The sequence below is a fragment of the Drosophila mojavensis genome, unplaced genomic scaffold (assembly GCF_018153725.1).
Source record: "Drosophila mojavensis isolate 15081-1352.22 unplaced genomic scaffold, ASM1815372v1 contig_80, whole genome shotgun sequence".
Classification (NCBI taxonomy): domain Eukaryota; kingdom Metazoa; phylum Arthropoda; class Insecta; order Diptera; family Drosophilidae; genus Drosophila; species Drosophila mojavensis.
The window spans coordinates 5,207,437-5,231,156 of NW_025318906.1; the positions used below are offsets into that span (position 1 = coordinate 5,207,437).

Genomic DNA, 23,720 nt, shown 5'->3' on the forward strand with positions numbered 1-23,720 from the left:
AATTCCAGTTGGCAGAACTGGCAAGTGAAATTTGAAATTTAGTTAGCTTACTTGTATAAATTTAATTGATATTAACTTGATTGATCTCTGCTAATATTTAGCATAAATTATATCAGCAACGAAAATGATTTTCTCAATCAAATTTGATATTCAATTTGATCATTTCTATTGCATACTTTTAGGCTTAGGTTTAAAGAAACGCGAACTTATTAAGAAATGAACTGATTAAAATGAGCTGATTATCGTGCCTTACTTTATTAGAAATGGTTATTAGAATGACATTTCAGTTTATTTATTTATGAGTTTTATTTGTTTAATATATATTTGTTTTTATGAGTTGATGTATGTAGAGTCGATGAAAATTGCGTGATATAAATAAGTACTTCTGGTTTCTGTGCTACTTAAACGCATTGTGATTCCAATTCTACCACACGCTGAGACGTTTGCTTGATGGCAATTTTTAGCTCTATAATTGAAGCCTTCTTATTGTTGACCTTGTCCACACTATCATCAAAATCGTGCAATAGGGATGGCATGAATAACAGTCCGCCCTGATAGCTTAGTTCAGTATGTTTTTTACGCAGATCCATATGCACGGTCTTAGCTTCTCTGAGACTTTCGATCAGCTTTTCCTCTTGCTTTTCCATGTCAGCCAGCTTAATCTGACATTTTGCCAGTTTGGTGATTATGGCCAGGCTTTTCTCGTGTATGTGCTGGGTCTGATGCAATGCAGCATGATAATCGAGACGCATCCTTTTCAATTCAGCGTTACGTTCTGTAATATTTGAATAGTCAAAATTGAGAAGGAGCGTTTACGTATTAGCATAAAAATAGTACAAAATAACCTTCAATTTTTTTAGACAATGCTACTACTTGATTCTGTATGGTAATAAAGTCATCCATGCAGATGTCTTCATTGATTGTTTCCAATTTTTTGATTCTCTGCAAAAGTATTACGAATGAGATTTATTAGCTAGACCTTAACTATTTAAGATATTATTAGAATGCATTAGACAAAGAACATATCAAAGGTACTATTCGGTAATATATAATCCATATATAATTTTGGTGTTACTCACATCAACGATGCGACCCAATGTGTGCTTCCTGGTGATTAGAAAGAGGCGTGTGTCACTGATCTCGTAACGCTTTTGATTCATGTACCGCAGCTCTCGCTCGACGAAATGCTTCAAGTAGTCCGACCTATTGGTAGTCAGGGTTTTCATCACAAGATTATCGAAATGCTCTTCGGTGCCCATGACAATGTTAATAATATATGAGAGGTCCATCGATACACTGGACATTAGAAAGGCGGTGCGGGTTTTAGTTTCCGCTGCGACTTTCAGTCTGTGATCCAAAAGCGTGAGAGCTTCTGTGTATTTCTTATATAGTTTTTGGTTCATTTGCGGGCTGAGAATCGCGAATGGTCTTGCATTTTTTAAACGCTTGTAATATTCAACCATTTTGCTGTTTAGAAATGCATTATATTCTTGCTCGCACAAATATTTTTCTTGTAATTCAATTAGCTTTCGAATGATCTTATCCTTATCCAATTTCCATTTCGTTTTTTCTGTATTTTCATAATTTGTTACTTGATCGACGACAGTATCAAACATTTGATATAGAAACTGTTGTGTCATTTGGGCTAATTCCTCGTCCTGGCGGCGCTTTAGGGCCCTCATCTCTTCAAGACCGTCATCAATTAAGTGTACATTCGCATCAGTTTGGGCTTGCAGAAACAAATCAATACCCTCCTTCTTATCATGTGACAAAGGGTCTTTTAGCTGCATTAGACTTAATTGGAGGTTGTCTAAATTGGCAAGGATGTCATCGTCGAGCGATATTTCCACGGAGAGCGTCTCCCTCTTATCTGAATCCATTGTTGTCCTCGGCGTCGACGATGGCGTCGTCTTCGTTGTCGCCGACGTCTTTGACGACGACGACGACGATGTCGATGCCAATGGCTCCCCATGATCTATGCTTTCCACAAATCTACCACGTGTTCCATGTTCACGCTTGGATTTTCTTTCGGACCCCCGCGACTCCCTTAAATCTGACATTGAGGGCAGTCTGAACTCTTGGAGAAAATTCGATTTCTGTTTTACAGTATCATTTGCTAACGAATATTCATCACGATCATCATCAGCGTCAAGGTAATCGTAATCGGTATGGGTCATCAGTCGGTCAATGTCAGATAAATCCAATCGAGACTTTCGATTGCTCGTTTGCCTTTCCGGCACTTCCTCCTTGGTCTCTTTCTCTACCTTTTCAAAGTGCTCAACTGCTTCAATTGTTTCATCTATGTCAACTGCGTCATCATACATTCCGTAATGCATTATGCTACCAACTGTGTTATCCTCCAATGATTCAGTGCTCGATTCATCCACTTCTGTCACTATATTTTCTGATCCCTCAACGAATTTCGTCTTAGGGTCAATATCATAGTTCTCAATAACTTCGTACAGAGAGACGACGGTTGCTGAGCTTGCAAGTGATGCGCTGCTCATTGTGCCGGAATCTATGGAACTGTTCTACGTTTAGTATAATGTATTTTATTTATTTATTTTTTTTTTTTTTTTTTTTTTTTTTTGTGGTCAGTGTATTTTTTTTTTTTTTTTGCAAAATTTTAGTTTTTATAATTTTTTTTGTTTTTGTTTTTGTTTTGTTGTTTTGTCTGTAGTGTCTGTTGTGTAGATCGTTTGTGTTGTGACTGATTTAGACTTATAACATTTCACTCCAAAGCAATTTGATTTATAGACAATTTTTTAAAATATTCTTTATAAATATATATATATATATATATATATATATTTTTGCTATTTAATAAATAATCTAATAATATAAAATAATTTTCTATCTATACATTTCGGAATTGATTAAAAAATATCTTAGATAATTATTAATTACAATTATAATTATGTAATTATAGTGAATACATCTAACAAAAATGAGTATATAGCGCGTTTTGTATATGAAAATATATAAGGTAACAATATTTTCAGTTAACTAAGCGCAGTTATATATGATTAGAGTACTGGGAAGTAAACACAATTAGCTTATACGTAAATCTATACTAAATAATATATACATTTTAAAATGGAATTTTTGCATATTTTTGGGCTGAAAATTAAATCTATAGGAATTTCGTCTATCTTCAATCGAGTTCGATTTGTTTCTGATTTTGGGTCGCCTAAACAAATCTTGGCTCAACACAAAGTTGATTGATGGCCCGGCCAACCTATGACATTGATAAATTTTTAATAAATATCAAAAAAAAGGTAAAAAAAAAGAAAGAGAAAGAGACAGTAGGGAGAATACAAATTTAAGTGTGAGTCAAGAGAAATTTGTCGCTGGGACAGCAGGTGCCAGTTGATTTGCATAAAATGTTGCAGTGCGCCGTGTCGTAAGCCAAACAAAACGCAATTTGCATAAAAAATATACCTAAAATGCAATATTTTCTGGCAATAACTGAAAGGAAAATTCGTGCGAGCAGAACAGCCAATAGATACTCTGCTCTGGCAGCTAAAACGCTCAAAGAAAGATTCCGATTTGATTCCTAAAATAAATATATTTAATAATAATTATTATTAAATTAAAATATGACAATATTTATAATTTCACTTACTCAAAAAAAAATTAGTATTTTAATAATTAGTATTTCATAAAAAAAAGATTAAAAATATAAATTATAAACAAAAATTTATTTTTAGATATATTTATTAGTTTAGTCTAATGAAATATTCTAATATTAAATATAGAATATTAACTATAATAAAAATATGGTATTAATATCCTATATCCTATATTCCCCACTACAGCTTTCCTCCAGGGTATAAATAGCAAGGCGCAAATATAAAATTTGAATTCACTTAAATTATGCAGTAGCTCTTCTTCGTCAATTCGCTTGGTTATGTTTCATTTCATGTCGTTCCTTTCCAACTTGGCTTTGATGTTGCCAAAGAGAGAGAGAAAGGCAAGAAGCTGCTATGCCACGACCTTCCACAGGGAATCCAAATTCAATCAGCCCTTTGCAATGAATCCACTCTCCTTTTTTTCTCTCATATATAAGTAGCGCAGGCTTCAAGGCTTTGACTGCTAAAGCTGTTAAATATTTGCTTTTAATTTCGCTTGAGGCAACACCTTTTGGACTTTACAGTTATCGCTCGTCCCTAATATTGTTTCGTGTCCGGCTAAATGTTGGGCCAAAAGGCGTCAACTAAGCAATGCTTACGCTTGACAGGCGACGCATCTTAAAGTTTTCTCGAGCCACCCAAAAGATACGTTTTATAGCAACTCAGTCAGCTGGGCTTCGCTCTTCGGTTGAGTATGCGACGCACGTCTGGCCTATCCTTTACTTTATTACGGCTTTTACTTATCGACGGCCGTTGTTGACGCCGCTGCGGATTACGAGTGGCATTTGCGTTTCGTCCCAGGTCAATAGCGCATGCTTTGCCCTCACTGTGGACTACGGTCCAATCTATAGCTCATACGCACCGTAGTACGCATTGATATGCTTATCTATTGAAAAACTAAGCTGTTGATTTGGTTATGAAACATACATTATACTATTTTGTATTATTCATGCTCGAGTTTCATGATTTGTTAAATTTTCGTCGAGTCTTATGTCGTCTCGTCTCGCCGCGTCTCAAATCAAATAATCAAATAATCAGAAATTGCGCGTTCAGTTAGCTAGCTACGTTGATCTCTGCTGATCTGCCTTATCAATTCGAATGGAGAAGCGGCTCAATTTGTATTTATTATGCAAGTCAAGTTGAAAATTTGCACACAGATAGCATGCAGTCCACTCAACTAAATTGCGCATTCTGAAATTTGAATAGGCATGACGTGCTTATGCGGCGATAGTCGACACTTTTATACTTTAATATTACATTTGAATAAATTGAAATATTTTGAGTTAAGTAAATATTTAATATATAAAAATATTTAATATATGAAATATTTAATTTATATAAATATTTAATATATGAAATATTTAATTTATATAAATATTTAAATAAATAAATGAATATTTTAATATAGTAATAATAGTAGATGATTATGATAGTAATGGCATATAAGTATTTTCTTTTTTTTTTTAACTAGATTTTATTTGATAACCAATCGATTTAATCTTTAATTAATTTTAACTATTTTTTTTTTTTTTTTTACAGAAGTACATACTTTTTTTCCTTATATTGTCACATATTTCATCACATTTTCATAGTACCTTCCCTTTGTTAGGGCATCAGCGTGATTCGCTTTTATGCGAAAGGCGTGTTGTGCAAGCAGAGTAAAGCCGCATTAGGCTGAAATTCTCAATTTGGATTCGCCCGCTGCAGCGCTTGCAGCTCGATTGCTAATCGATGCTGCTTTAATTGAACGCGGCGAGCATTATCAACAGAGCAGAGGCTGGCGAATCAGAATTCCACAATTGTGATAATAAGCTTTCATAAGAAACTGTGTGGACAGCAGCGCAATTCAGTCGAGCAAAACAAGGCGTAGCGCGAGCAATACACAATTCAAGCAATTCAAAAACAAATAGAGGAGCAGATTTATCAACTGAGCAGGATGCGTTCATGGATGCTAATCACAATGCTGGCGGCAGGGCTGATGCTGGATGTGGTATGGACCTTGCCGGTCAATCTGGACGATATCCAGGAGACGCCTGAGACCGATGAGCAGCTGCTGAAGTTGTTGGGTGGCCAGAGCATGGAGGACACGGAACAGGAGCATCTGCGTGAGCGTCGCCAGCCCATTGAGGATCCGGATCATCTCGATTGCCACTCGCACTCGCATTCGCACGCACATCCCGATGAGCTGGCACATGAGCTGCACGGACACAAGCACGAGGCACGTTTCCGACGAGCAGCCGATTCGAGTGGCTCATCAGAGGAGAAAAGTAGAGCACAGAAGGAAAAGAAGGATTCCAGTGGCTCTTCCGAAGAGATTGGCCCTACTACCGCGTCACCCGCAAATCGTCGGCGGCGCGCCGCAGCGGACTCCAGCGGCTCATCTGAAGAGGCTGGAAAGGACAAAGCAAAGGAACAGGCCCAAGACAAGGACGACAGTTCATCCGAGGAGAAACCAAAGCGTAAGAAGCGAGCAGCTGTAGATAATTCCAGCGAAGATTTAGAGTCACAAACAGCGACGAACGGCGTTGAAGATGACTTTGACGCAATACCCGATTCCGAATATGCCCAGGGCTGCGGCATACTCGACGTGAGCTCCAATGAGCTCAACAATGATACCATCTATAAGGAATAATCATAGACACATTGCATATTTAATTAATCGTATTTTTAGCAAATAAAACAAAAATGAAAACATAAATGAAATGGTTTCAAATATTTGTTGATTATTCTTATCGGTAGATGTTATTAACCAAAAGTTGCTGTTGTTGTTGTTGTTGTTGTCACCTCTGGCCGTCCTTGATCAAGATATGTGGGTAGCAGCTGATAAGGAGCCGCTGTCCGTATTGTTCTCTGACTTCTCCACTCAAGTGTCAACTGAATTTATTTGCCTAAAGACTTATTTTTAAACAGTTTCACAACAATCTCGCATTACAAAGAGCAAAGGTAAGCAGGTGAGATACAATTCAAGCGAAAACACTTTGTAAAAGTAACCCTTGACTGTTTTAAATACATATATAACAAATATATATATGGAACCAAATGCGTAAATATAAATATGTAAAACTAGAAGCCAAAATACAGCTGATTAAAAGTAGGCGGAAATTTAAAGCCTCTGACATAAACTTTGACTTATATTTAAGTAAGAAATAGGATATCGCACTTAGAGTTCTATGAATAGAAATATAAAGATTTTATAATGTTTTCCTATTAAAGCTGTGGAATTTTTCGTTTACAGAATATATACTATTTATAAACGTTCACTACTCTATTATTCACAGATTTATATTCAAACGCAATAAATATTATTAATCAACAGGCGAGTTCAGTAACTGCGAAAAAAAAGAAATTCTCTTAATTTTCAATAATTATAAATTTAATTTTACCCGAATCGATTGACATCTTGACATTAAGCAGATAAACGGCACGCTTATAAACAAAAATAATCAGAGGTAAACAACATGAGTAAACAAGCTAATGAGAGTTTCCCTAGAAATATTTCATCATGAAATTTTCGAAATCAAACAAAATCTTGGAGCAAGAGCTAAAAGAAGCAGCTGAACAGTGCGTCTGTTGGCTAAATAAAAATGGGAAAACTGCATGAAAATAAAAGAATGACAAGAAAACACGCAACAACAATTCACAAGTGGGGAAAACTTTTAATGGACCTATCCCAATGCTCAGAGCAGAGCAGAAGCAAACATAAAAGATCAAGAAAACGTGCGCGCGATTATAATGGCAAATGATCAACGACTGCGATATACCCGATATATGCGATGCATAAGCAAGGGGCCTTATATATATGGTTAGATAATTAAATGAAGTTTATGGTTTCATTTAGGGAATCATTTATTTCGAAGCTTGCGATGTCAAGATTAGTTTATTAAAGCTATTCTGATTATAAATTGATTAAATATTTAGTTTTATTTTACCTGAAACTCTTGAATATGTTGCCTTAGCATTGGTTTCTATTCGGATAAGTGAGCATTTACTTTTTAACTCACTGTTTACTATTCATAAGCGATTCATATTCGTTTATATAAGAATTCACATGGTAAATGTAGTTGAGGCCCAACGAAATGAAGCTTCTATGCCATTATACAATTACTTTTATAGCTAACCATCTCTAATTACTTATTATAATTGAATATACCCCACTTGGGGTAGAAGGGTGTAATAAAAGCAGCAACTGTCGCCGTGCGGCTGGCTATAAAAAAGCGAATGCACTACAAAGGCAAACTTCTCGAAATTATTTGAGCGCTTTGCCTTTTGGTTTTTAGTTGCTCGAGTCGTGTGCAATCGTGCGGAAGCCAAAGAAAATTGTGGAAACCTCAACAAAAAAACGAAGAGGAAAATCCCAAGCAAACATTCATTAAGTTCTGCGCTTCGAAAAAGAAAATAGAATAAATTAAAATAAAAGTTGCCCTCATAATTAAAACGTATTTAAATTCCGGAGCAAATTGGCTAAGCCGTAAATCGGAAATACCAGAGAGCGGAAGGAAATTGTGGAAGTTCTTAGTCTAATTGATGCATTGTGCAATGCGTGAAATTCTGATTATATAAGAGAGGCAAATGAAAGAAGTTTGCATTAGTGGAAAACTCAATTAACTGCGAATTTTCGCACAGTCATCGCCTAGCGGAAAGCCCGAAGAAAAGCCGGCAAAAAAAAAAGAACACAAAATTATTTATTTTTGCATGGGTAAATTTTGTGAATTTTGACAGGCGCAGCAAAAAAGAAGAAGAAAGAACAAAGAATCGGTGGAAAGGCAGATGGAAGAGAAAAACTATTGCAGCAAAGTGTAAAAAAAGAATAGGCAAATAGAGAGAGTGAGAAAGAGAGACAGTGAGCGAGAGGGAGGGGCAGATTGCAAGCGTGCGAGCGCACAAGATTTATAAATAAAACGAGCAGCCACGCACAAAAAGAGCAGCGATAAGAGGCGTAAGAGAGGGAGAGCGTGAAAGATACGAAACGTAAACAAACAAAGGGAATAGCAAACGCAGAAAGCAGATATAATAAAAACAGCATCACGATGCCGGAGCCCTTGGGTCTGCTGTGGTCCACGCCCGAGACAAAGAAGAAGGCGCCCATTATCAAAGTATCCTGCGGCATCGGCGACACGGACGGCTTTCCCGCTTTCGATGTCGAATCGGATATCTACGACTCGAAGGACGACGAGAAGTGGGGTTTCCTGATAACCGGTGGCGCCGAATTTCATATGCCCTTAACTGTCTTTCAGGTAAGTAAGATGGCTCCCCTTCCGCACTCGATCCCAGCTTCCACTGAGAACCTGCACAACTGTCGACCCATTCCATATTCCATTCCATTTCGTTATACCAACTTCCAATTTCCGTTCGATGCTTTTGTCAGCCAATGCGACAGCTGCAATTTTTATATCGTTCGTTTTGGTTGGCCAAAAGCATTTTACGCAAGTGGAGCGACACTGACTAAAAGATGCCCCGTAAATAGTTAAAGGTGGAACTTACGTTCATATATAATAATTTAATTATTTATTAATATTTTTTATTCATATAAAGAAGAGTCTTAGAATATTTTTTAAAGCTATATAAAACTTAGATATAGTCCGAATTAAATATTAGATATATTCAGAATTTTTGGATAATTTATTCTTATCAATTTTAATAAATTCTGTTACCCGCATCTAAAATATATACAAAAGCAATTAAGGGCATTTCAGTGCATATTCAGTTACTCCATAGCTCAATTCCGCCTCTCTCACATATAAACCCCTTCTTACATCGACTTGCTGCGTTTACAGGGTATCAAAAAGAAACGCATGCAACATTTTGTCGTATGTTTTCGATTTATTCGGCTATGACGAAATCAACGCAGCCAGCGAAATAAATATTTTACTTTGCTCCGGCTCGTGCGATGGGGCGTATGAGCGACAATTGCCGTGTGGCGCTGAACGACAAAGGCGAGTCTAGCGGCAAGTGGCAAGCGGTAAGCGGTAAGCGGCTTTGCTGTAGCTCGTTCTCATTTCAAATCGTTTTTATACTTGAGCAAAAGGGAATGCGCAAAAATTTGGGTTAGCAAGTATTTTCTATGTAGTATTGCTTTCTGTTTTGACGTCTGGCGATGGCTTTTCCGTTTAGCAGCAGAAAAAGAAATTGTTATTATTTCTATGCCGCTGCACATGCGCTACACGAAATGGGGCATGAGCGAACCGAAATGCAAGTTGTAATTTAGCTGGGGTTAGAGACAAAAAGAATTGTAATTCAAATTAAATAAAATTGAATATATAACATATGGAAAATCGTTGTAATATATGTTTATTTTTATTATTAATTTTAATTTTTTTTTTTTTTTTTTTTTTTTAATATTGGTAGTATACAAATAATATTAGTTAAGTTTTTTAAAATAATTTTTGTATTTTCCTGAAGTCTATGAAATATAAAATAATTTATAATATTTTACAAATATTCCGAGCAAAAAATAATGGTAATCCACTTAATGAAATACTTAAAAAAATAATTTATAAAATTATTCAACTTTTATTTTGAAGAAGCCGAAACATACATAAATATATATCAATTATTTCGTATATCTATAACTCATATCTATATTTAATACATTTCATATATCTCATATTTAATAAATTGTTATATAAAAATCCATTTACCCAAAATTTTTGCCGTAGCGCACACTTGACGTCGACTATTTTAAAATACAAGCAAGAAGTATCTCATTGTGTTTTCTTTTTGGGAGCACGCCTACAGAGCTACAATATATGCATGCATAAATATATAAGCGTCTATAGCCAACTGAAGCTGTCTGTCATATATCATCTGCTCAGTATATAGAATAGTCTCTACTAAATATATATATATATATATTTGTATATTTGTTCGACCTAAACTCGAACTACGCAACATTTGGGGATCAATTGCGCGTTGACTGTCGGTACGGTCGGTACGTGAAAGTGAAAGTTGTGCAGGGTATCATATACTATACATATAAATTGAAATAGATGTAAAGGGAAAGTAAAAATTTACATCGTCTTGCAGGTAACGCCCAATAGTATAGCCGACAAATCGGGCATTCGTCTGGGCGATATAATACTCGAGATAAACGAGGAGGACGCCACGCAGCTGACTCTGGCCCAGGCACACGAGCGCATCAACGCAACGCCCAAGAAAGTGCAGCTCCTCATGCGCAAGTAGGTTGCCCCCAATCGTAGAGATATACCAAAATTATCTATATATATGTGTGTATGTCTTCTGCTTATGCAATGTGGACAGCATGGAAGAGGATGATCCCACGGGCATGTTTGAGGCCGGCGAGGAGAAGTCCATAGTGATGCGCGTACCGAAGCCGATGCCGCCGCCAAAGGGTGAGTCCAAGTCGCAGTCGAAGCACGACTAGAGCATGTCCTTGTCCATGTACCCTATAATCCTCCAGAATCCTTTGCCCTATGTCTGGCTGGCCTATGTGTTGCATCGTGAGCTGATGGACTTTTGGTTGTTTTTTGATGTGTTTATTTATTTTTTTCGTAGACTTCACCCCCACCCCATTGCTTGGCTCGCGTTGCTGGCATCCCATTATGTGGCAAGAGCCGCCCGAGCCGCCAAAGCCCAAGAAAAAGAAAACCAAAACCCAAATAGATGATGAGGGCAACGAGGTGATCATTGAATTGAGCGAGGACGAGTCCTCGGACGAGGAGGAGCAGGTGATTAAATCAATTGACATATTCAAATGCAATTAACACCTGTTCACTCACTCTCACTCTCTCTCTCTCTATCTCTATCTCTCGTTTTTGCCACGCGTGCAGGAGCTGCCGCACCATCGCATTATACGGAATATTAAACGTTTCTTTGCGGAGGTCGGCGACAATGAGGAGCTGCGCAGCAGCACCATTGAGAACATGCTGATGGCTCTGCCCACCGCATCCAAGTCCAAGTGAAGACGCACAACCAAAAACCCAACAGCCCAACAGCCCCCAGCCACGCCTCCAACTAACTTGCTGCTGTATTGTTATTTCGCTTTCAATTTGTATCTGTATCTGCATCTGTATGTGTGTTCTGTCCGTGTGCGTGTATGTTGTATCTATATCTACTGCAATAAATGAGAATCATCAACAAGAATCATAAACTGCATATCTAGCTACATCTGTAGCATCGCTTGCTTCTCGCTCTGGCCGCGTGCTGCCCAGCTCAATTGAGCTGCGCCTGCTGGAGATGCAGCGCAAACTCTCTGCCATAGCTGAGATACCCAAGATACTAACCTCAACGCTGCAGACTGTTTCGCAGTCCTTTGGCAGCCTGCAGGACGTGGAGCTGTCCTATATGCCGCGCAAATGCTCCTACGATGAGGATGCGCTCGACTATGAGCTGGCCAGTGAGGACGAGCATGAGGATGGGGATGAGGATGAGGCTGAGCCAGAGGAGGCGGGACAAGAGGATGATCTGCAGGTGCCAGATGAGGACGATGACGAAGAGCGGTTATTGCAACAGTGTGTAGCCAAGCAGCTAAAGGATTTGACGCCGGAATCCGATTATGCATCGGAAGTCAATTACGCGACAAATGAGCTGAATGATGAGCCAGACGAGGAGCTAGACACGACTGATGAGGATGAGGATGAGGATGAATCAGCACTCAAAACGGTTTACTATATGAAGCTGCCTGCTGTTAACCATAGTGAACATGATGGCAATGATGGGAAGCATGGGCATGAGGCGGAGGAGCGGGATGGGATGGATGATGATGATGATGACGACGATGACAGCGATTTCCTGAGCACCACTTACACCTGGAATCTGCGAAATGTGCCCAAGCTGCGCGTTAGCGACGCTGAAAGCCCTCAGCTGGAGACGCCTGCCAATGCGTCTGACACATCAAAGGTGCGCCCAGCCACGCCTACGCCAGCGCCCACAACCAATACAACACAAAAGGCCATGCTGGAGGCCACAATAGCATCGCCGACCGAGTCACAAAAGGTAAAGCCAATCAAGGCGGCGTCTCATTAGTGCAACACCTCACCCATTCGCTTTCCACTGTCTCTTACCATTGCAGCTGCTCTTCAAACTGGATAATCTGGAGCGCAGCTGGCCTTGGGCGGATCGGGAAAAAATCATCTACAAGTGAGTTGGATTTGTCTGTAGATGGAGAATAAGTTAATGATGAGAAAGGCGGTTTCTGTTTGAGATATATACTATATATAACCAATATTTATATATGTGTATGTATTTCGCATAAACAATTGACAAATTTGTCTAATGCTCATCTACATGCTAAAAGAGAGTATATTAACTTGAGTTAAGGATTACTGAAGATAAACATATCTTAAAATTATGTACAATAATGTACAACTCTACATATTTAAACTTGATTTACTTATTTACTTTATTTTCAGGCAATCAACTTGTCATCTGGTGCCACGCAAGCCACTGGGCATAGTCAGCCAGCGCGTGCAGTTGCTGGCCAAGCAGGAGCTGCAGCGCAAGGATAAGACGCAGTAGGCCAAAAAACAACAAAAAATCGCATTGACTTCTAACTGCGGCGGCGGCAGCTGCTGCAGCTGGCAGACAGCCAACTTTTAATTGGGTTCATTATGCAAATGCGTCAGCTGCAAGAGAAAACAACAACTTATCACAGCCATCACACGAGGCGTATGCGCAATCTACATTTGAAATATGCTATAGACACTGCCTGCTGAAGTAGATTTTTTAGATATCTTTTCTTTTTATGAAATACTGCTGTCTTAACATGTCCCACTTAGCATGTAAAAGTTTGAGATTATTTCTTTCATAATCATTTTTCAAAATTTATGTGAATTTTGTAAATTAGTTTTCTATAAAATAGTTTAAATAAACTTAATAATAAAGTGCAAAATTTTCCTTTTGCACTCAACTGGAATGCTATTTGACTCAATTAGAGCTCATGTGGATAATCCCTGTGAGTACCGAGCTCAATTATCCGAGTGCATGTGACAAGTTCTTTAGTCCCATCACTAATTAATGCTTTTGTTGCTCTCTCATGTGTGGACTGCAAAGACAGAACTTCCAAACGCGTTTGATGCATTGATCTTAGTTTTGAATATTTAGCCGCAAGAGCGCGCTGTAGCTGGAGAGAGCCAAGGCAATTTAGTTACTTCGTGTCTCTCCTGTTGATCGGTCGTTGAAGCTGTGTGTCTGCAGTAAGTTGTGTGTCCGTTAAAGAAAATCAATTATTTCATGGTAAAAATATAATGTTAAGTGCTCTGTGTGTTATGTAAAGTGCAGTGCTTTTAAAAATTTACCACAGTGAAACTAAAAGCATAAGTTATATGTTTTATTCGTGTATTGCGTTGCTCCGAATTTTTTTTTTTTCGTGTAAAGAAAGAATATGGCGCGCACCTAAATGCAATCCACATCCAGTGAGAGGACAGAAGAGAGAGAGCGGGAACTTGAGTGAATTAAAGCAAGTCTATGCAGAAGCGGGAGAGAGTATAAGTGTGAGCTGTTTTTGTTCACACTGGAATGCTGTACGATATTTATACGGTATGTATATATGTCAGTATAGAAGGTCTTATAATTTTATTATGTTACATGTAACGCATAAAAGGATATATGCATCTGCATACACAAATTCTCATGGGAATTTTTAACATTATTTGTGTGTTGTATTTAAAAGATAAAATTATTTTTTACTGAAATTCTTTAGAATGCATTTATTTTTAACGAGACAACTTTTCAATGCGTGTTGTTGTTGTTGACTATCTGTTGGAATCGCTCTTGAGTTGTGGCTCTAAAAGGTGTCCAGTTCAGGTTGCTTTAAGTGCTCGCACAAGCAGGAGCTGTGAATCTTTTGTGCTGCTGCGCTTGAGCATCTCAAAGCAACGGCTTTTTATAAGTTTTTGTTGCTGGCTCGAGGTCTTAAGGCTTGTCATGCACTTAACTTGGCACTCGACTCGACACTCGCACATACGCACTCACACACACAGTAGCACACATCCTTACATACTCTTACACATGTACACTCACAAACACGCACTCAATTAAACAGCTCATTTCAAATTTGTAGCACGTTTGATGAGCAAAGTTTTGACTTGGCTGGCATTTAAGTTGCTCGCTCTACAAGCTGTGCGAGCGCGAAATATGAAAAGCCAGTCGAGAGGGTTGTACATGTACACATAATACAGTCACACATACTTGCACAGCTCACACAATCTCTCTCAATTTAAAGCGCAATAAAATGACACTTAACACGTTGCTTTACATGCATAAAACATGGGGCCAGCAGCAGCTACAGCTCTTGGTTGCATTCGATGTGCAGCAAATGCGGCGTGTGGCATGTGGCAAGTGGCATGTGGCTAGCGGTATGCCATGGCAACCTGCCACACAATCATCAGCTACATCATTAAAGGGCCATCAAAACAACGCGGCTGCAAAAATGCGAACGCGCCCAAGTGTGCACAGAAGTCAACTTCTGTACAAATATGTTTCAATAACTGTCAAACAAAACGCGGACAGACCACTTCCCATTGTTGTTGTTGTTGTTGTCGCTGTCGTTGTTGTCATTGTTGTTGCTGGTTACCGTTGTGCTGTCGACCAAAATTAGCACAGCCATAGACAAAGGACTCGGCAATGGAATTTATCATGCTGTACAATTACAATTTCTCTCTAAAAGGACCAACGTCCTGTTGAGAGCCCGAGGGCGTTACTCCATGAATAGGTGCAGGAAAAGGAGCAGGTGACAGCAGGAGGATTGTCCACCGAGATTGTCCAATGAGAGCCGGAAGGTTCATTTCATAAAATCTCAACAGCAGCGTAAAAGTTTGCTAATTAACAGATAATTTGTTAGCTGCTTAGTACTTAATAACACTTACCTGAGCAACAGTGTTGCAAAAGGCGCAATTAAGCTTAATGCGCAGCAGCTTTACGGATTCAAAGTGCTGTCGAATGGCTTAGTAATAAAAGCGCTATAAGCGCATTGTGAAGTGCTCAATGAAAATACATTAAATTTGCTTTATATTCCATTTAATATATTTAGATATATATATTTTTATATATATTTCATATACACAGATCTCGTAGCATTCATCTAGAATAGTGAAAAGCGCTTAGGTTAAAAATGTTAGAAAGCTCAGCTTACCACATAAATATAAATATATATGTATATATAGGTATTTATATCGATATAGCCACATATGCATGAATAGTTGGGACACATAACACTTAAGACAACAATGATATTTGATATCCACGTAAATTCTTAATAATCATATAATAGTTGCGATTTAAATATATTCATATTCATATGTATGTATGGATGTAATATGCCTTTAACTAAATGCTAGTTGCATTTAGTTTTTTACAACACTGTGCAGGATACTTTAGTCGTTCCAACAGGAAATTTTGTATTTTGAATTTCAATTTCACAGCAAATTTTATTGAAATTATCTTAGGTCTAGGAATAGCCAGATTTTTTTTGCAGTGTTGAAAAACTTTTGATTTTAATCGATATTAGGGTGGGCTATATCAATAGCATAGATATTTCTGATACACATTGATACTTGCACTGCATTTTATTTAATGTGTGTAATTTTTAGGGTTAGGTTGGGGTTAGTTTAGCACATCAGTTTTTCAACACTGTTTATATATAATTCAGGCATTTAACAACACATTTTTCCGACAATTTGCTGTGAAATTGAGGTGCCGAACTTTTTCTTTATTTATTTTTATTTTTTTTAGTGGGAAATGCAACTTTACAATGATATTATTTTTATTGTTGCTAAAATTTCCACATTGTTCGTTGTAAAGATCGGGCGACCGTTGATTTTGTTATTGTTGTAGGTGGGGTGCATTCCATTTTTGTTTGGTTTAACTTATTTTTTGGGCGGGTAGCTACTTAAAATTGGCTTAGACTATGAGAAATTTTTGTAACAGAATTGTTTTTGTGACTGGGTTTGTTTGTGTTTAGTTTAGAGCGCCTCATCGGCTATATTTTGTTGCCCACTAGCATCTACGCTGACAATGACAACACCTGTAGATGCACCTGTGCCATTGCGCTGTTCAGCTGTATTCGTTGTTGCCGTTTCTCTTGCACCTGCTGCTGCCGCTGCTTCGGCAACATCTTCTGCTATTGTCGTCATCAGCTGCGGCTGGAGCGCTACCTCCACTTGCATATTGCCAGCTGCCAACTGCAACTGCGTATTGGCCGCGGCTTCCTCCATAAGCGGCTGTCGCTGGTGTGCATTATCTACGTTGGGGCGTCGCAGGAAATGCAGTTTCTGACGCCAACCATCGATAAGACCGGACGTGCTGCCACCGGCTCCTGTCAGGGCCATACTTTGGCTGCGCGAGCGTTGTTGTTGCAGCTCATGTTGCTGTTGCTGCTGCTGTTGTTGCTGTTGCTGGTGGTGATGGGGTGCTGAGGAGGCGCGTCGCTTAGCTGATGACGATAGATCCTTTAGTCATACCTTCTCCTCGCCAGGCATTGGCGGACCGCAGCGCACGAACTACAATCAAAAGAACTGAGAATTTGCTATCATGGTGGTTGGCAGGTTGCGAAAACGGTGCGATTCTCTATGTAAACTGTGTATCTGTGTGTTTGTGTGTGTGTATGTTTTACATGCATTTAAATCATCAGCAAGAATTAGTGTTATTTGCCAATAGTGTGTGTGTGTGTGTGTGGTTGTGTTTGTGTGTATTCAGTTATTGCATTAGCTTAGCTTGCATTACGCATACGCGCCACAGCCCCGTTTTAATCTAGCCAGAAAAGAAAATAGAAGCATTGTGAAGCTCATATGAAATCTTACCGAGACCTGAGTGGCTGTGTAGGAATTGGTCCGAGGTCGACTACTGAAGTAGAACGTTCGCCACTTGCGCTTCACTTGGGCAATCACCTCGCCGTTGAAGAAGCAGAATAATGTTGCCACGCACAAGCCCTGCGAATACAAAATGAGTTTCAGTTGGTCCATGTAGTTGCACTGCCAGTTGAAATATTATTATTGTTCTTCTCTTATTGTTATTGTATCATTGGACGAGACGCAAACGCTGCTACTTAAGTCTAATGCAATTTGGTTTATGTGCCAATTTCGGGTCCAACTCAACTGTTGACAATTTATTTTGCGAACAGACGCAGACGCAGACGCAGCTGTAGCCATAGCCTGCAAATGTATCTGTGAATGTGCCTGCAAATTTATCTGCATTTGTATTTGTATCTCTAGCAAATATTTCTGTATCTTTAAATGTGTTTTGTATCACTCAATTGTCGCCTGACAGAGCTGACGTTGTTTATCATTTGTCAAGCAGAGCAGATGGAGTATGAGTGTGTGTGTACGTGTGTGTGTATATTTACCTACGTCTTGAATGCATATAGTTGCCTACGTGCAGGATCCTTTGTCAGGATTGCTTCATTCACACATTGCTTGCATATAAATGAAATTGGCAAAAGGCAGAAAAGGCTTCACTTGATTGGCAATGCACACGTCCTGAACTGTTCCATAACTCAATCACACTTTCGCACAGACACACACACACACATGGGCACATTCTTTGGCATTGTACGTACTAAATATTATGCCAGTTATACCAAATATAATTGATTGCTTTACTTAATTGACAGAATAATTATAGTAATAGCTTTGCTATTCGCCTTATATATTCTAGTTCCATAAAGTATTCAAAACATAATTAATGTCTAACTGATTTAAGGAGCAGTGCTTTATAGTAGTGCTTTGAGTCACCTTTCAATTAGCAAAGCTTGAAACCATCAACGAAATCAAAAAGAATATGATGGATCCATAAGGGACCCAACCTCAATGAGCAGTCCTGAAAACACGTTTAACAGACTACAGACTAAGCGACGCAGCTGTCCTTGCCATTTGAATCCCAATAGGCTGGAATTCGGGGCAGCTAAAAAGTGTCTTCCCTTGACAGGTAACTGCCTACAGTTAACCAAAGAGGTCAGTTGTAGCAGTAATTTCTCGTGGTAAAACTTGCCCATAAACATAACTTCTGCGGGGCATTTGGCATTTAAACAGAGGCATTTCATAACTGTTTTTACACTATGTTTCAGAGCTAGCCACAGGGAAATTGCAAGTCGACTTGAATACTCGTTTTGCTTCTGCTTTGGCTTTGTGGTTGCTGCGCATTTATAAAGATTTTCTACGGGTTTTTGCCTATTCTCTTTTAGCCGTCCGGCTTTGCCCGTAATAAGTCCCGCAGCTGGGCTCACTCTATGTAGGTTGAATATTATTTAGCTAGTTATTATGCAAACTGATGTTTGCCATTACTCAGTCTCGGAGCAGGATGAGAGTGAGTAGAAAGAGAGACAAAGAGGTAGAGAAGGAGACGGCGATAGAAGTGTGTGTACACAGGCTGAAACAACATTTTAATAGCTACCTTGTGAATACTCTGTAGTCGGTGCCTTTGATTTCAGCGTGACATGCAACTCAGCTCTTGTAGCTGTTTGCACACGATGATTTGCTAATTACTTGAGTAGCCAAAAAGTGCAAACTGTTTGCGAAACTAATTAGCAAAGTAGACAGCCAAAAAGTTTTGCTACAAATGTGCTCTCGTTTATGGTCCGGTCCGGGCTCCCATTAAGAGTATGTGACTTTTGCTGCCAAGTTTTCAATTCAATTTGTATGAAAATAACAACAGCTGCTGCAGTTGCTGCCTCTGCTGTAGATGTCGGGGTTCAAAGATTGAGTTGGCCTTAACACTGATGCTCCCCCACATATATTCTTTATATGCTCGTATATGAGCAAATATTTTTTAATATTTATTGAAAATTCCAGCTGCGGCATTTGATGAATAAAAGTGCCTCGCCATATCAAACAAATTAAAAAATTTTCTTTATTTATTTCTTGCTTTCTTCATATTTTTCTTTGTGCAGCAAGTTGACTTTAATTGCAGCGCACGCTTAGATAAGGCATTTAATAGATAGCTTTGTCTTTAAATGTCAGTCGCATATTTCTTGGCTCTGTCTGTCGAAACGCAGCCAGCAAGGCTAATGTAAAATATTTATACGATTAGCAGAAGCATTGAGAAAAAATCAAGGTAGCAGATTAAAATTCTCAACTCATACAAAAATGTAAATCTAAATTAATTGGAATGAAATATGAGAAAGTTGAAGTATTTTATTTCCAAGTTCTTTCAATGATAGCAAATATTATAATAAATATACATTTCTCCAGTTTAAAATCCTACATTATGCATACTAAAGCTACGATTCATTATAAAACCTGATACGTTCATCCATAAATTCTTCAGTTCAGACAAGCGAAGCTGAGTCAAACTAGTTCTTTAGCTCAGTTTTCAATTTTTCAATTAATTTTTAATGGGCTATAATCAAAAGTTAATTGTTGACGCCAGAACTACGTCCATCTCTTTTTTTTTCCAGAAAACATAAACAAAAGGACATGAAGTCACAAAACTCATTCCCTTACTAGTTTCGGCTCGCAGCGCTGGCCATTGTGCAGCTGATGAAATCATCTCGCATATATAAACTTAATATTATATGGACTTTATGGCGCTTAAAAGTTGTACCGAATCTTTTATGAGAGTTGTGCGCAGTGCAGCCGGCACAATAAATCCGAAATTATATCTGCGCCAAAGTAAAAAGTGCCTCTTGATGAAAACTTTGCAATTTGCGGAGCGACAACAACAATAACAACAACAAATAATACAATAATAAAAAGTTGCTGCTTACTGGCTTTAAAAACATTTGAGCAAAAGTATTTTGCTTTTGCATTTGTCACTCAGCGATTCCTTTCTCTTTTTTTTGGGGGTAGCCAAAGAGTAAAGTAAAGTCGCAGATAAACAGTGCATTGTGTTTTACTCGAATACCCTGGGGATTTCAGCAATTTGAAATGGTGTAGTTTGGTGGCAGGAAAACACATAGGATTATATAGCAGCTAGAGCTGAAGCTAAAGTTGAGCTAAACTAAAGTTTACCTTGGCACATCCCATTAAAAAGTAAACATGACAGTGATTATTATTTTATTATTTATTATTTAATGTCTCCTGTGCTCTTTAAACGTATGCTTGCAATTTCTGTTTTGATGCCGTACATAAATAAAATATTTGCAAAAGTTAGCCGGGAAAGAAAGAAATGTCTGTAGTTGAGTGTCTGCGCGATTTGTTTTTACTTCTTTTTCTGCATTGCTTGCTAAAAGTCTTGTAACTGCAGCTCAACTGCAGCGTGTACTGCCACGCCCCCAGGCAGACCACAAGACATGAGAATCTGCTATTTTCTTTATTCCCTTTTTTTTTTTGTATTTAACTGTAAGCATATATATATGCAGCAAACCGCAGACATTGAAGCTTACACTTTCGCTTGGATTTTTATAGTTATTTGCGTCAAAGCTAAAAGAGCAGCTAAAAATAAGCTGAAGCACGATTTGGTTTTATGTGCCACGATTTGACTTGAAGTTTCAAAATCCAGAAGAAAATTTGTGGTTTATTTTGCTTAGCTTTCCAAACAATTAAGCTTGACTTTTTCAATTTATCAAATGCAAAATGTTATTTTACATAAAATGTTATTTAACATAAAGTTAAAATATTTCTAACTTTAATTTTGACTTTAAAAATTTTAATTCTTTGACTTTTCCACAGTATTTCCTGCACATTTTCTATCGGTTATATTAATTTTTCACAGTCGTCTGCCTTGATTAATCAAATTCAATATGATTATTCATGATAATATCGAAGATAATATATCATAATCAAATTTTGTACATAGCATGTTTGTTTATTGATTTCACTTGCTTGCCTTGGCCTTTCTTCTTTCACGTTTCTGACAGTCTCTGGCTGAGACTGAGAAGTTGGTCGCATTTAAATGTGCTGAGATTTGTGTGCTTTGGGATGGGATGAATGTTTCCCAAGCATGTGCCTGGCATTTTAATAATTTAGCCCTCAGCGTTACGGCAACGATATGGTTTATGATTGGGAGGAAATTTGTAATAAACAAGCGCTGACACGGACTTTGGCTTATTTACATAAATTATGGCCAATATCTGCTTGGTAAAATCAGCAAAAAATGTTGCCAATTAAATAACCATATTTTCTGCCATTTTCTCTTTACCATCGCTCGCAAGTGCAAATTCCAAGCGTGTGGATTTAAGTTTAAATCAAAGCAGCCGAGTAAGAAATTTACATACACTAAGAGCATAAAAGTGCTCAACCTGTGTGGGGGTCATAAAACAATATTAAACTTGGCTGGCAAGGAACACCAGCTGCAGAGTCAGCTGAACTATGAACTGCCCTGTATAGAAGTCTTAGATCATTAAGCAAATTAATTTTATATTAGAACTTATTATAAAGAGATGAAAACGAAGAATTTGTGGAAAAGAATAAGTTAGGAGAAGAAATTAATGCAAGTAGAAGATGGAACGGGAGATAATTTTCAAGCATTCAATATTAACATTTTCAACATTTTCTGAAATACAATTCATTTTGACCTCAAACTAGTTTTCACATTTCCACTTTATGAGTGGTATTCAAACATGAAAAAAAAAACCGAAAGAAAAAGCTGAAACAGAAAGCATTACGTACTTGAAACGAGGCCGTAAATGCCGAGATGACTTGGTATGTATACTCCCAGGGATGCTCTTGGCCAGGACGAAACGGCGTTAACATATACTGGAGGCCAAGCAGCGGCACCAGCAGCAACGTAGCTCTGTGAAAAAAGACAAAGAAAAAGGAAGAGCAATTTAGAAAGTGAGAGGTAAAGAATGAAAGAAAGAGAGCAGAAGATGGGAAGAAGAGAGTGAGTTTGGGTCGGATTGTAATAATACTTAGACTTATGTATAATTCGTTTGTCGACGAGCGTATTAAAATGCAAGTCAACGCGGCGTATGCGTAATTTAAAATGTAAAATGAAGCAAAATAAAAAACTTTCGAACGCAGCGCGACGAAAAAGGAAACGAACAGAAAATGAAAGGAAAAGTACGAGCTGAAGAAAAACAAGTTTATTACGCATACGCCCCGAAGGCCTGTCGTCGGCACTTTTTGTGTGAGTAAGCAAATTACATATTATTATTATTATTGAATTGAAGTCTTTTACTTTTGGGACTTGACTCTGTTTGTTTTTTCTGTTGGCCCCATTTTTGCGCTTGAAAAAAACTTACCGAAATGCTTGAAGTACGGTTCGTGAGGGGCCACAGCCGCCCTGCAGGCTGGCGGGGGCATTCAGCTTGAGCAGGACGACGCGCACAATGTTGCAAAGGAACAGTAAATTGAGGAAGATTGAAATGCAAACGGGAACTATCAGAATGTAGTTATAGTCTGTGTCCGTCATCCAGCAGCTGGAAAGAGAGACGCGCGCGAGAGAGAGAGAGAGACAGAGATGGAGATGAGCTAAGTCTGTGGGCGAATTGTCATCTAATGAATTGCAAACGAGCTGGTTTACAATTGATTTGATTTGATTTGAGTTTGCAAATCGGTTTGCATGTACGCGTGCACACAATCAATTTAGCAAGTCACACACACATACACATGCATACACACATGCTGACATCATGTTGCATTGCACTTACTGTAGATTCTCCTCTCTGCTGCCACTGAGTCCGCGTGCCAGTCCATAGATGCAAATGACAATGGCCGGCGAACACCAGCCGAAGGCTATCAGCCATTTGACCAGCTTTTTCTCTGATATAAAAGCGGCGACTAGCACCGTGTGCAGGTAAAAGCCCTCGCACAGCATCCACGAATAGTTCGTCAGCAGAAAATAGTGCAGTATTATGTGCAAAGCCACACAATAGCCCTGAAACAAAAAACAGAAAAAAAGAAGAAGAAGATGGAAGACAAATTGAAAATTCAATTTCAGAGACTGGGCTTTGGGTTTCATTAAGTCTGCTTACCGGACTGAGCTGCACCAGCTCCGAGTTGGGCACCACAACCAGATACCAAATGAGCCACAGCGAGCTGTTAGCGGCAAATGAGCTGAACAGATTCATGTGAAGCGTGATGCGAGCGCATTTCAGAGATCTGGAAATAAGAAATGAAATGATTAGTTGGAGTTGAAGATGGAGATTTACAGAGATATGGATTATAAAATGTATATGTATGAAACATTATTTAGGTCTTTTTGCTCTGTGAGCTCCTGATGATCTATATAATTCATCAAACACGTAAACTATGGACA

At 38.4% G+C, this 23,720-nt stretch overlaps 3 protein-coding genes across 6 annotated transcripts in view; 1 reads left to right on the plus strand and 2 right to left on the minus strand.

Annotated features, from left to right (window-relative positions):
* Positions 1–231: 231 nt before the first annotated feature.
* Positions 232–2,596, minus strand: LOC6578817. The gene is made up of 3 exons (XM_002004684.4): positions 1,080–2,596; positions 846–942; positions 232–775 (listed from the first exon to the last, which is right to left on the minus strand). The coding sequence occupies exons 1-3, from the start codon at positions 2,505–2,507 to the stop codon at positions 402–404; spliced, it is 1,899 nt and encodes a 632-aa protein (XP_002004720.1). The 5' UTR covers positions 2,508–2,596; the 3' UTR covers positions 232–401.
* Positions 2,597–7,895: 5,299 nt separating this feature from the next.
* On the plus strand, positions 7,896–13,387 carry LOC6578820 (PDZ and LIM domain protein 7). 4 transcript variants are annotated; one of them, XM_032729683.2, is made up of 6 exons: positions 7,896–8,866; positions 10,656–10,807; positions 10,890–10,981; positions 11,752–12,584; positions 12,661–12,728; positions 13,001–13,373. In XM_032729683.2, exons 1-6 carry the CDS (start codon positions 8,660–8,662, stop codon positions 13,104–13,106), a joined length of 1,458 nt encoding a protein of 485 aa, XP_032585574.1. In that variant the 5' UTR covers positions 7,896–8,659; the 3' UTR covers positions 13,107–13,373. The 4 variants fall into 4 exon arrangements, with proteins under 4 accessions (XP_032585574.1, XP_015018821.1, XP_032585576.1 ...); XM_032729685.2 differs by lacking the exon at positions 7,896–8,866 and adding an exon at positions 10,455–10,560 and having other exon boundaries at positions 13,001–13,387; XM_032729684.2 differs by lacking the exon at positions 7,896–8,866 and adding an exon at positions 10,476–10,586 and having other exon boundaries at positions 13,001–13,387.
* Positions 13,388–15,588: 2,201 nt separating this feature from the next.
* LOC6578822 (calcitonin gene-related peptide type 1 receptor) overlaps positions 15,589–23,720 on the minus strand; it is a 36,205-nt gene continuing 28,073 nt past the window's right edge. The window contains 6 exon segments of the mRNA XM_002004689.4: positions 15,589–17,086; positions 17,387–17,515; positions 22,130–22,253; positions 22,705–22,881; positions 23,113–23,339; positions 23,437–23,563. Coding sequence (XP_002004725.2) covers positions 16,550–17,086; positions 17,387–17,515; positions 22,130–22,253; positions 22,705–22,881; positions 23,113–23,339; positions 23,437–23,563 — 1,321 coding nt within the window. The 3' untranslated portion in view covers positions 15,589–16,549.